Genomic DNA, 12,076 nt, shown 5'->3' on the forward strand with positions numbered 1-12,076 from the left:
AGAAAGGTAAACAAGATCCAGAAACTCTCCACCTATGGGTCTGACCTCATTTGAGACAAAGTGTTTGTTTTTGTCTGATTAATCTAAATTTGACATTCTTTTAGTTTTGATGAGTGACTCTGCAACAATCCAGCTATATCACTGGAAGGTTTGGATCAGCCATCAAACAGGACAAGAACAGACTACAAAAGACTGTGAGGTCTGCAAAAAAATAAAACACACCCTAGACATGACCTCTTCCAACTATTCCCCTCCAGTAGGTGCTATAACAAGCAGTGTCACTACTAGAATTTGGCAACACTGGGACCTTACACAGGTTGCACAGGTATTCCAACTCCTCCAGGAAGGTACAGCAATACTTGCCATTGCCAGAAAGCTTCCAGTGTCTCCCAGTAATGGTCTTAAGAGCATAAAGGTTCCAAGAGACAGGCAGTTACTTTAAGAGAGCAGAAAAGGTACCTGCTCCTTTGTGCAAGGAGGAACAGCAGGAGAACTACAAAATGACCTTCAGCAGACTTCAGAGGGTGGCCGGAACATTGATGTCCTCTAGTGGGTCCTGTGCTCACTGGAGATGATATGTATTCATATCATTTAGGAGGTAATGTAGATGTTTAAATGTTGGGGATTTAAATGTTAATCAGAGTGGTGATGAGTGGGAGGAACAACAGCATGGCTCCAAACTGAAATGGTCTCACCCAGTGGAAACACAAGACACACTGAAAAGAAAAACGACTGACCAAGGCTCCGAACTGTTTAATAGTAAGACTTTTACTTCAAAACTCGAACAGTTTGTCTCCTGAGTTAATGCTTTCAGAAAGAAGAAGAAATGCAATACATTGTCCCTCTATCAACTGTTCCATTTCCACTTTTTATATTTGCAATTTTCAGTCAAGAGCAGCATTTAGTTGCTATTTGCATGTTTAACGGACTTTTTTTTTTTTTTAACAAGGTTCTATTTTTTAAGCATTTGGATGCAGCACTTAAGCAAATGTGGGCTGGTGGAAATTTATTCAAGCATAAATCCTGCCACTGAAAAACAAGACACCAGTGTGATCTTGCAGAAGAGAAGACGGAAGCAGAGCTGTGTGTAGAATTTTTTTTTTTAATCAGAATTTTATCCTTTTTTATTCCTAGATTGAATTTTGGCTTACAAAAATGGGGATTGTTGTAATATTTGTCCTCTCCAGCTTGGTGGGTGAGTCAGATTATATTTTTAATACATTCAAGTATTTGAACTTGTTTTATTTAGAAGTAATCATTGACATAATCCATCTATTATATATTTCAGTAATATCAGTTATGTTTTTGAAAGATTAATTATTTCAGCGTGTCATATTTCTACATATCGGTTCAGTATATATGTACTTATGTATTCATTTTTGTTTAACTCTTTTGAGTTCTGCTTCAGTGAACCACATTTCCTGTCAAAACAGATGGCTGTGCTATCATGATGACATTTTTGCTTCAGTCGTTCTGGTTACTTATGCTATACAATTATAGATCATTTGGCATTTTTAAAGCATATTTTAATACTTTGTCAGTTTTGAATATGGGTTGTGAAATTATATGCAGTCATCATTAAATAATCGGAGACCTCAATAACAAATCCTACAACATAACCTGTCTTAACATGCGCTTTCTTCAACAGTGGGTTTTGCTTGGGGTGAGCTGATTTTAGAACCAGACAGACCCTCACTGAGTGTGCCAGTCTCTGAAAATGCTTCACTGGAATGCTGCTATAAATCACAGTCGGGGAGAGTGAATGTCCACTGGATCCACTATTATAACAAAACTCAGCACTTGATGTTAAATAAAACAGCTGAATCACAGAAAGATGCTGAATCACAGAAAGATTCCAAATCTGAAAAAATATATTGTGCCCAACTGAACTTCCCTGAAGTAAAGCTGGAGGACCTTGGATTTTACCATTGTCTGCTGAATGATAGTGGCGTCACATATTACACACATGGAACCTACCTGCGTGTCTACAGTGAGTGTGTGTGTGTGCATGTGTTATTGTTGGGGCGGGGTGTCACTACTTCATAAGCCATAAATCCTGTTATTGTTAATCTGCCCAAAAGCTGTGAAAGTGGCAGCATCCACATATATTCAATTTATTTAATCTTTACATCTTCAGGATTGTTGCATTGCAGTATGCTGCACCATTCATTCACTTTAAATAGCACCAAATTTAGAATTACATTTCAGTCAATGTGCAAAGGCATTAGTCACACTGAAAGGCCACTTCACACACTAATCTCATTAAAACCAGATGGTAGATGAGGAAACATAAAACTGCCAATCTGAGGGATTATGTGTGCGATAACCTGCATTGTTAACGTGACTTAACAGTACCACCAATTGTATGTTTAACTGTGATCCTTATGCTAAATTTACCGTTATATAACAAAACTATCAGTCTCATAATAAATCTCCCAGTAAGGCTTTTGAGTAATTATTTTGTTAGCCTGCACATGAAAACGCAGGCTAACAAATACGCAGCATTCACGTGTTCACACTTAAAGCAGAAAAAGATAACTCGTGTTTAAAAACCAATACATGCAACTGCTAATTTGTTTGTTTGACCTCTGAACCCTTTCTGCATTCCTAGAGCCAATGGAGAAGACCATAAACCTGAGAGAAACCACCAAAAACAAGATCCTGATAGCTGAGGGATTCTTACTGTTACTGTGTGTGATGCTGCCTTCTGCCATTCTTCTGTTCAAGGTCAGAACGTTGCATTATTATACAATGATCAGCAGCACTACTGTTGAAGCTATGCTTAATTTCAAGCATTTTCCCAAAAGAGCATTACTTTTAATGTATTATTCATGCATTAAAAAGTAATGGCAGAGCTGTGCGACTCTGGCATGGACTTTTTTTCTTCCTTCTCCGTCAACAATGGGAATTTGCAACATTTGACTGATTTATTACTTTTGGTTTGCCCTACAGTCAAAGAAGCTTAATGAACTGGAGAAAAAGAAAGCAAAGAAAGAAGAGGAAAATATATATCAGGTCAACATTACATATTCTCAATCTCTTTCCATTACACAAGGCAAAGCAGGAAAGCAGAAGCTAAGAAATGAACACCATTTCTAGTTCTTGTTGTTGTTGTTGATGTGTATATCTTTCACTGATAATAGCCTTTGCATGATTTCCTTTTTCATTTTCTCAAAAACCAGGGGCTAAATCTGGATGACTGTTGTGCAACATACGATCAGATTGAACGCTCCCAAGCACAGGGCCCGTACCAGGATGTGGGCAACATTAAGGAAGAAGAGGAAGAAATCCAGCTGGAGAAACCATAAAACAAAGTGAATAACAGACAGTTACGAGTGTTACATGTAAATAGCAGGCTTCTTACAACACGCTCTGATTTCAGAGTTTTGTACTCTGAAGGTTTTTATTTTTTAAGATTTTATCTGTATTTGTCAAAACAATCATAACACAATATCCACTGGTCTGCAACCAGGATTTTAGAAATACATGCTTATCAACATATCAACTATAAAAAAAAATTTCAGTTTTTTTATGATGTTTTTAAATATACTCATTTACATTTTTAAATATATGTAGGTGTTTTGCTTTAGCTTTTTTTATTCTAATTTTGCACACAGATTCCAGAAAAAAAATGACGGGTCAGACTGGTTACTTATGTACCCCAGGTTGCGTTGTCGGCTTTTTAAATATTCATTGACGTGCGTCTGCTACAATTATGTGTTTTTTGCTATTTCTGTGAGTGCTGTAATAATAAAATAATATTTTAAAAATCCATCAAATCTCTCTGTAAATTGTCTGAGTAATACAATTGCCCTCTGTGTGCAGTGAATAGGATAGGATTGTTTCTTTTAGGGGGTTGCACAATAAAGAGAGTAGGGCGGCACTTACGAAATTTTGATTTGTCCTGATTGGTTACTAAACAGAAGTAGGTTTTCATTGGCTTACATTTCTGGCGTGGGCGTGGTCTCATGGCTTCCCAGGTAGATCCGTTATAAGAAATGTGAGAGGCGGTGCATAAACAGAGTGGGCGAATATGGCGTCCAGCAAGAAGGGTAGTGGGACTAGCAGACTGGAAAAAGGTGTGAATGGAAGGCGCTCGTCCAAACACAAAGAGGGTCCACTGGGTGAGGTTTTTTTTTTTTAAATTTCAAATTTGGTGTACCTACTACGCTCCCTCTGTGGCTTGTCCCTTTAATAACACCCCCGCCCCCCAATTTGTACGCTGTGTCCTCCTGCTAACGTCCGTTAGCGGCTAAGTTAGCTGTCCTTTGGTAGCTGCCGCTAGGTCTGTTTTAGCAGTAAAAGTCTCGTGATTCTTGTATGACAGAAAGAGGCGCTGAGTTAACATGTGTGAGCTGTTGGTGAAATAATTGTCAAGACAAACTCTGACACTCTGTTGCTGGCATGTCTCTAGTTAGAGCATCCTTTAGACGTAGAAGCCGCCTGCACGCCGTTAGTAGTCATTGTAACGTTAGCAGCTAGGTTATCTATGTAATATACTTTAATTAACGGGACACATACTGTATGTAGCACGTGCTCGTATTTATGTGCACTTGTCACTTTTCGTGACTCTAGCGTCGACCGCTGACACCGACCGGACCCACCTGAACAGGTACGCCAAAAACAACCACTAGAAGAGAAGACTAGATTAACCAGATTAAAGCTGCGAGCGTAACACATGCACACAAAGGGGGAGTTTATAGTTGTACTGCACTGTGCACTAATCGATTAAGGTGGACTGATGGTGACGCTGTCACTAGTTTGACCGGTGTGACGCAAGAGCAGGGTGACACATGGTGACTAACAGCAAGTCTCTGAAAGGCGGTGGCAGACTTTCAAAGCACGCTGCTCGTAGGGACTGTGGACGTGCTATTATTACTAAACACACTCTCGATTTTGCTCTGTTCGTCTGGTAACTAGTCTTCTGTCTCATTGTATCTAAGAACAGTCCAGGCCACCACGTTCAAAAGGCCATATTTCTGACCGCAGTCTGAATCTTATCCTTGTCTTTGCTATCTAAACAAATGGCATTGTGTGTTGTAAGCACTTATAACTGGACAGGAAACGCTTCCCTAATCTTACTTGTTATGTAAATTTCCTAACATGCTCAGGTTTTATCATCAGACTTATAATTTTCTTTTCCTATAATGCTATGATGTTATAAAACTTACGTGAACCTATTTATGTAAAGGGTGTGGAGGCTCATTGTTGCAAGTTTCCTGTTGTTGAGTTTGGACTTGTGTGCGTGTGAAGGTGCTCTGTCTGGTAGAAAGGTCAAAACTTCCTTCTCATTATACTACTGGGCTCCTGCTGTGCGCTCTTCCGTTTTGCCTTTGCCCTGGACAAAGATGTCTTTCTATAGATTTAATTCTTTGAGTATGACACATGATGTGGCAACTGTCACATCATATGTAAAGAGACCATCTTTCAGAGGTTGTGCTGTGATGGAGGGTGCCTTTTGAAAAACAGCCAATGTGTTTTTATGTGCTTGGGATTATAATTACCCACTTTTCTACAGCATGGGTCTGTTTAGGCTTGATAAAGTGGGGAAACAAACACCAACGAGTTGGAGAAGGCTTAGACAAGATCAGTACAGTAAGTCAAACTGGCATTGAGAAGATACTTCAATATAACAACTTCGGTAGTGTTTTCTGAGTGGAAGGAATTTCAAGTGAGAATTTATAGTCAAGACAAAAGGAAAGCTCTTAAGTTTATTTATTCACTGCAGTCACCTGACATTTGGAAAAGCACAGGTGTTACAAGCAATGACAAGAATTCCCATGGGGCAGTGAGCCGGTCCTCACAGTCAGTCCAAATCCAGATGGAATTCTACACATTCATTTTATTATTTACATCTGTTTCTCATTATAAAATGTTTTTATATCTCCTGAAAATTAACATAAAAATAAACATCCATCTGTTCATTTTCTTAACTGCTTAAGAAAATGAGAAGAGCCCTGTATTACAAAGTCAGTTCAATGTACCAAGGTATTTTTTTTTTTGTCATAATCTGGATTCACTTGCTCTACCCTGGTAACAATAAAAGCAATAAAATTGTTTTAGATTTTCAGCAAAGAGGGGAAAAAAAACAATCAAGGAATAATGTTGTGACTAAGAATCTCTGTTTCTTAGTAATGCTCATCAGGGACATAAAATTTAAAAAACAAAACACCCCCCCCCCCCCCCCCCCCCCCCAAAACCAAAATATTAGATGCTTTTTAAAAACAAAACCTAAACCCCTCCTAGTGTCTTTGCCCAAAGGTCTGAGTGATGTTCCTGGAATGGTGACACCATTTTTCCGGAGAAGGTCAGTAGGTGGTGATTTCATATCTGTCGTTTTCTAATCTGAAACTTAACCTGTACTTATGCCGAAATGTATTCTGCTCAGGAGGTTAAGTTAGGCAGTTCATGCTCATATTCTCACTTAAGGCCAGTTTAGAAGCACCAATTTCAACAATATCTTTGGACTGGGAGAGGGATGCAGGCACTGGGAGAGAATGCAGCGGAGCCTTTTGTTCTGCTGCACAGTATGCTCTGTGTGTGTGTGTGTGTGTGTGCGTGTGTGTGTGTGTGTGTTCGTAAGTTTGTTTATCTCAGTATTTCTATAAGTAGGTGAAGGTTCATATTTCCATTCACTGAGTTATGAAACTGTCATCTATGATATCAGTCAAAAAGTTCTCACTGAGGTCATGTTTTCCGAAAGGAAAATATCCTTCAAATCATGTTTTCACAATCTGTTTTTGGGTGTTCACGTGCTGTCCATGTCCTGCATTCATCCCTGAACATTAGTGTTTCTCAAGAGTTGGTGCAAACTGCATGTTTCTGATGCTAAAATTAACACAAATGTATTAAAGGCACCTCAAAACTCAAACACATGGGGTCACAACACTAAAGTGTTATTGGCACTTTAGGTGTAATGCATATGAGTTAGACTAATGCTAGTGCTAAGTGGTGGAAGGTTTAGTTAATTAATCATAATGTTTTGATAATTTAACAATTTTAAAGTGAATTTTGTTGGGTTAACCATTTGTGAAGGTAGTTTTGTGTAGGAGTTTTATTTATGTAGTTTTTCCTAAAAAAGTCTAACTGTTCTTGGTAACAAGTAAACTTTGTTCTATTTTATTTAAATATTTAATATTAAAAACCAAACAAACATTTAAACAGTTAATATATTGCTATCATATCATAATCTTATGGTTGTAGTTTGCCAATTAAGTTTAAGGTCACAGGGAGTTCCAAGCTGATCTGCCAATAGCAAAATAGCCTCGAGTTACAGGGAGAAAGTTAACTGGGCAAGGGTCGTCCCTGCTGTCCGTCCTTTTAAAAGAGGCATGGTTAGGATCAACAGAGAACACAGGGAAGAGCTGCATATTGCTTCTTGTTACAACGTCTGAGAGGTAAAGAGATACATCACAAAGACAAGCGAGCAAGACAACAGAGCTGGAAATCACTTTCTCTTTCCTTTAGACAACACCAGCATCTATTTTTCTTTCTCTCTCATTCTCTCCTTTTTTCCCTCCATGCTCTCATTGTGGAAGAGAGGACACAGACATGGACAGAGCCTTGAACTCAGATGCTGGTAAACACTTTCACTTTTTTCTCTTTAAGCTATTCAGTTTTTCTTTTTTCCCATTACTACTTCATTTTTTCAGTTGTATGTTATGCCAATGGCAGTCAGCAGGTATTTTTATGGATGCTAAATTCACACTGTCTTTGGGCCCCACAGGGAACATTATGTGTCTGTAATGTTGTTGGTGTTGGTTGTTGTACATGACTTATTAATGCTGACTCTCATCCATCTTTAATGTGGAAAGACCAGGTACAGCTTAATGGTTGCAGTGGCCACTTGTTTTACAAAAATATGGAAAACAAGGCATGTTGAGACATTTTCAGTATTGACATACTAGCTAGAGGAAGCCTGGAGCGTTTGTGAATGCATACAAAGCGGATGTGATAAGGACAGTAGGTGAGTCATGTCTGATGGTATATTTACCATCTGTAAATGTACCGTTCCTGTAATGTTATCAGCTTGTGTGGGTGCATGTGTTTCATTATGGAAAATCCTGGCAAGATGACAAGATTATATGCCTGTGGAGAAGTTTTATCAATGCAAAACTTTGTCACAACTTTGCAAAACGGTTTCACAAAACATCACAAGTTTGTAGTTGAGTCTAGCTGAAGATGAATGTGGTTTTATGCATGGTGTAATGTACCATTGTTTACGCCAACACATGGGTTGAATGCCAGCATTTGACAGGTGTTTAAATGGTTTGCAAGATACTTTCTAGTAACAGCTATCCTTTTCCCTCTGTTCTAGGCATTATCATTTGTCAAACAAAGGTGAAGTCTTTATTGGATCATTGTATGTTTGAACTCTTAATAAGATGGTACTGGTTTGCCTAACTTTGTTCATTTGCATTTCATTTGCGTGTAATTTGGTCCCTGCAGTTAGATAGGGTTGTAATGTCTCCTGGCTTAATTTTCATTAAACAAGTTTCAGAGCAGCTTATGCTTATCCAAGGGTTCATAAAGTTCAGGCCCTTTCAACATCAAGCTTATTGGCATGCTCAAATGAGAGAGTTCCACCGCCGGCTCTAATTAGGCAATGTAATTTTAATATTGGGTTTGTGCCCAAACTGGTTTGACTGCATTAGCATTGCTTTTGGGTGATTACTTGACTAGCACCACTCACTGTATCACTTTAGGTCACACTGCTGTGAATGTGTTTATGCAGAAAGATGAAAGTATATTTATAGATGTTCTTTGTTTGTGTCCTTTGGTACTTCATTCTGATGTCATTGTACATTACATGACTGCTTCCTGTGTTGTCAGGCTCTGAGCATTTGCAGTCCACACATAATCCACTAGCTCTTGGTCAAATCCTGAAATTGAGCAAGAGTTGTATAGATCTGCAGGTAGCTGTTGAGTTGTTTTGAGTCTTAGTCTAGGTTTACTTCATTGATCTTTACCAGGAATATGAGTAAGTAATGCTTGTGTAACATGTCAGGGTGAGTGGGACATTGAAACTCTGGAAAACATCCACCAAATAAATGTAAATCGCCATTGTTTTCCTTTGTCTGATACACCTGGGCTTGCTTGCAAACATGGACGAGTCAATCTGAGAAGCTGTCAATATTGAGATAAATCTAAAAAGGTGAGAGAAGTCCTACCAGTCTACAAAGCTAAAAAGTCTTGATGTTTAAGGAGTTTAAGTAGTTGTCCATATTTCTAAATGATAAACTCGTGGTTCATTGAGTTTGAGCAGCACAACGTTTCAGAATCCCCAGAAATCATGTGATGATATTAGACCACAAAAAGTATTCCTTTCACATGGCTGAACTGGTTGGAAATTTTCCCTGAAGCTGCTTCATTAAGCTTTGAATGAATAAACAGAACTATTTTAAGCTGAAATTTTTAAAAAAGAAACCCTTTTCCCACCGCAATGCTGCCCTGTTTAGTTCAGTGATTTTGGTTCCACATTTGTCTTGGTCTTTCTGTATTCCCCAAGGTCAATAAATGCAGAAACTAACATTGCTCAGATAAATCACATAAATTCAGAGGGTTTTGTGTTTGTAGATAAGTTTTCTGCTTTTGACAAAAGCAAGTTAAAACAGACACAACTGAGTGGACAGTGGACATAATATCACAGCACTTAATGACTGGTTGCTGATTTGGAAAACAAACAAGCCTCAGCTCTGTAAAATGTGGACTTGGAATTAGGTGTATTCAGATAATGCATATTTTCACGATTTTAAAACAATCAGGGAACATCTGCTTGATGTAATTAAATCATTTATTACTAAGTGTACAACAGTTACAAAAGTTTTTATTTTTTAAAGTTGATTCTTCAGAGGCTCTCTTCTAGGATATGAACAAATTGTTGTTTTTTGTGTGTGTTTGTTTGTTTGTTTGTTTGTTTTGTTTTTGGGGTTTTTCTTTGTCAGACTAGGGGAGTGAGAAGCAGATGCCAGTCAGGAAAATGAGCGCGTGCGTGCGTGCTATAAGTTGTCTGGCTGATAAATGTCTCTTTGCAGATGTCAGGGGGACGTGATTCCTCCCAGCAGTCTGAAATTGCCTCTCCTATTACTCTTCCTGAATGGCAGGGAATAGCAGAATAATTGTGCGATTAGGGCTCCATTATTTCTTTGACCCTTGAAACAATATTTCTCTTTGTTATCTGTTCACCTTTCAGCGTGCAGAGCCTACTTCTGCTTCCCAATCAATTATGTCTCTTTGGGCATTGTTTTACCAGAGTTATTTATCTGCATTTGTTCTGTATTGCTTTTTCAAAGTTGAAAATGTAAAATCCAAAGTTAAAGGATTGAGGCCAATTCTTAGAGTTGTCATTTAATTTAGCATCACTTAAGTGGTGATAATTTACTCTACGAACTGATTACTATCGACATATTGCCATACTAATGAAAATCTATTAAATCAAGAAACAACAAAAAAACCTTTGTTTCCATTTCTCCCATAGTTTCTCATCCTTGTTTTGTTTTGTTTTGAATTGAATTGAACTTTTCTGTGTGTCCAATGCCCCTTCTTTTCTTTCCTCTTTCTCAGCATGCCAGAAACCTTATACAAGTACCAGCTAGTTCCCAGAGATGTTATGGAAACTCTGATCTCAAGTGACTCAGTAGGAGAACGCCATCCTACAGTGATAATCCAACAGGGCAAAAGTGCTACATCTTTGTTATTATTGTTTTTTGTTTTTAATTTCACTAGAGAGGTGGGCACACTTAATAAACACAGTCTGCTGATGGTTGTCTACTGTATACCTCCCTTTGGGATTCGTATGCAAGTTTGTTTATGTGTTTTTGTCAGTGTATGACTAATCTGTGTTTGTTTCCCAGCAGCATGATACCAGATCTTGGTGGATTTTTGGTGTGCAGCTTTGGTTTACATCATTTAATTTCAAGCCTCGCTTAACACGTTTCAGTTCATGAGATTCCATACATCAGGATGTAGGGGCTCAGTTAATAAGACTAAGAACATTTTGTAGGATATATCCCACTTGGTACAGTTTCTACATGCTGATTATAGCTGTGGGTGTGGTGCAGAATATTGATCAGGGTGCTACTTTTTATGGTAGTTGGAGCAGATGCCAGCTTTCAGTCGAGTTTTTAGAAACGCAGCATATAAGAATACATTTGGGATTAGAAGGATAGTGGTATTAGTAACAACAATGTTACTAATAACTAGTAACAACATTGTTACTAATAACAGGAACTGCAAATTATTGCGATTACACCCCTAAATCATCAGTTACGTGCCTACAAGTGAAAAGAGACATTCCCCAGTGGAATACATACTCATGTTAAAAGAATGTTGTTATTCTTACCCACAGTAAATCTGATGCTTTCAGTGTTTCATTCGTGGCCTTTTCCTTTTGTTTCACTGCTTTTAGTGATGGATACCAAAGCAGTATTTGCGGCCCTGTACGGTGTGTGCGAAGAAAATGCAGCTTTCTTCTCAGGGGGAGCCAAGGGGTCACAGGGTGATGCTGCACGGCGGCTGGTGGAGGCCATGAAGCAGATTCAGGAGCACGCTCGCAATCTGGAACCTGTTATTTCTGGCTTTGCTAATGTTTACCATCACTTTGATTTTGATCCACATATACCAGCTAATGGCTATCGCTCCCTGGTCAAGGTAGGCTTTCTGATGTTTTAAGGTCTTTCTGCGAGTATAAATGAACTCTTGGATGTGTGTTTTGTTTTGTTTTTATTTAATCTCTGTGCAGCTTGGAGAAATAGTACCTCTTCTGCAATACATTCTTATCAATATTCTTTCCACACTGTGAGAAACTATTCACAGCACCTCTTTGCTTGAATATCACTTTGTTTCAAGGTCAGTCCATTTGTTTTACAGATTGATTTTATGTTACAAAGTGGGCAAGATAAATTCCTCCAGCTGCGAATATCTGCCTCTACTGTATCCACTGTACTTTATCTTGTACAGTTATTGATGAAACATCATGACCTTCGGTTACTGCAGCCCACCACAACAGAATGAGTCTAGTAGAGCAGCAAATGAATCCTGTTCTGTTTTCTGGCTTCTCTATTTCCACATTTATAAT

General features: G+C 38.4%; 2 protein-coding genes across 7 annotated transcripts in view; both read left to right on the top strand.

Moving 5' to 3' along the window:
- The first annotated feature begins 934 nt into the window (after positions 1–934).
- On the top strand, positions 935–3,774 carry cd79a (CD79a molecule, immunoglobulin-associated alpha). Its single transcript, XM_040030264.1, has 5 exons — positions 935–1,195; positions 1,649–1,990; positions 2,612–2,727; positions 2,953–3,015; positions 3,183–3,774. The coding sequence occupies exons 1-5, from the start codon at positions 1,156–1,158 to the stop codon at positions 3,306–3,308; spliced, it is 687 nt and encodes a 228-aa protein (XP_039886198.1). The 5' UTR covers positions 935–1,155; the 3' UTR covers positions 3,309–3,774.
- Positions 3,775–3,983: 209 nt separating this feature from the next.
- Positions 3,984–12,076, top strand: part of lipeb (lipase, hormone-sensitive b) — a 30,441-nt gene continuing 22,348 nt past the window's right edge. The window contains exons 1-3 of one of the 6 annotated variants that reach the window (XM_040030259.1): positions 4,034–4,124; positions 7,539–7,579; positions 11,408–11,649. In XM_040030259.1, coding sequence (XP_039886193.1) covers positions 7,552–7,579; positions 11,408–11,649 — 270 coding nt within the window. In that variant the 5' untranslated portion in view covers positions 4,034–4,124; positions 7,539–7,551. Of the gene's footprint in view, positions 4,125–4,180; positions 4,613–7,301; positions 7,580–11,407; positions 11,650–12,076 lie in introns of those variants that run through there. The other 5 variants (XM_040030261.1, XM_040030260.1, XM_040030257.1 and 2 more) reach the window with 5 other exon arrangements.

Source organism: Simochromis diagramma, unplaced genomic scaffold (assembly GCF_900408965.1).
Source record: "Simochromis diagramma unplaced genomic scaffold, fSimDia1.1 OVJJ01000361.1, whole genome shotgun sequence".
NCBI lineage: Eukaryota > Metazoa > Chordata > Actinopteri > Cichliformes > Cichlidae > Simochromis > Simochromis diagramma.

Bases quoted from the DNA above. Each gene is read 5' to 3' on its own strand.
- cd79a (XM_040030264.1), top strand. From the start codon at position 1,156: ATGGGGATTGTTGTAATATTTGTCCTCTCCAGCTTGGTGG. The intron at 2,728-2,952 runs GTCAGAACGTTG...TTTGCCCTACAG, and splicing joins CTGCCATTCTTCTGTTCAAG to TCAAAGAAGCTTAATGAACT. The intron at 3,016-3,182 runs GTCAACATTACA...CTCAAAAACCAG, and splicing joins AAGAGGAAAATATATATCAG to GGGCTAAATCTGGATGACTG.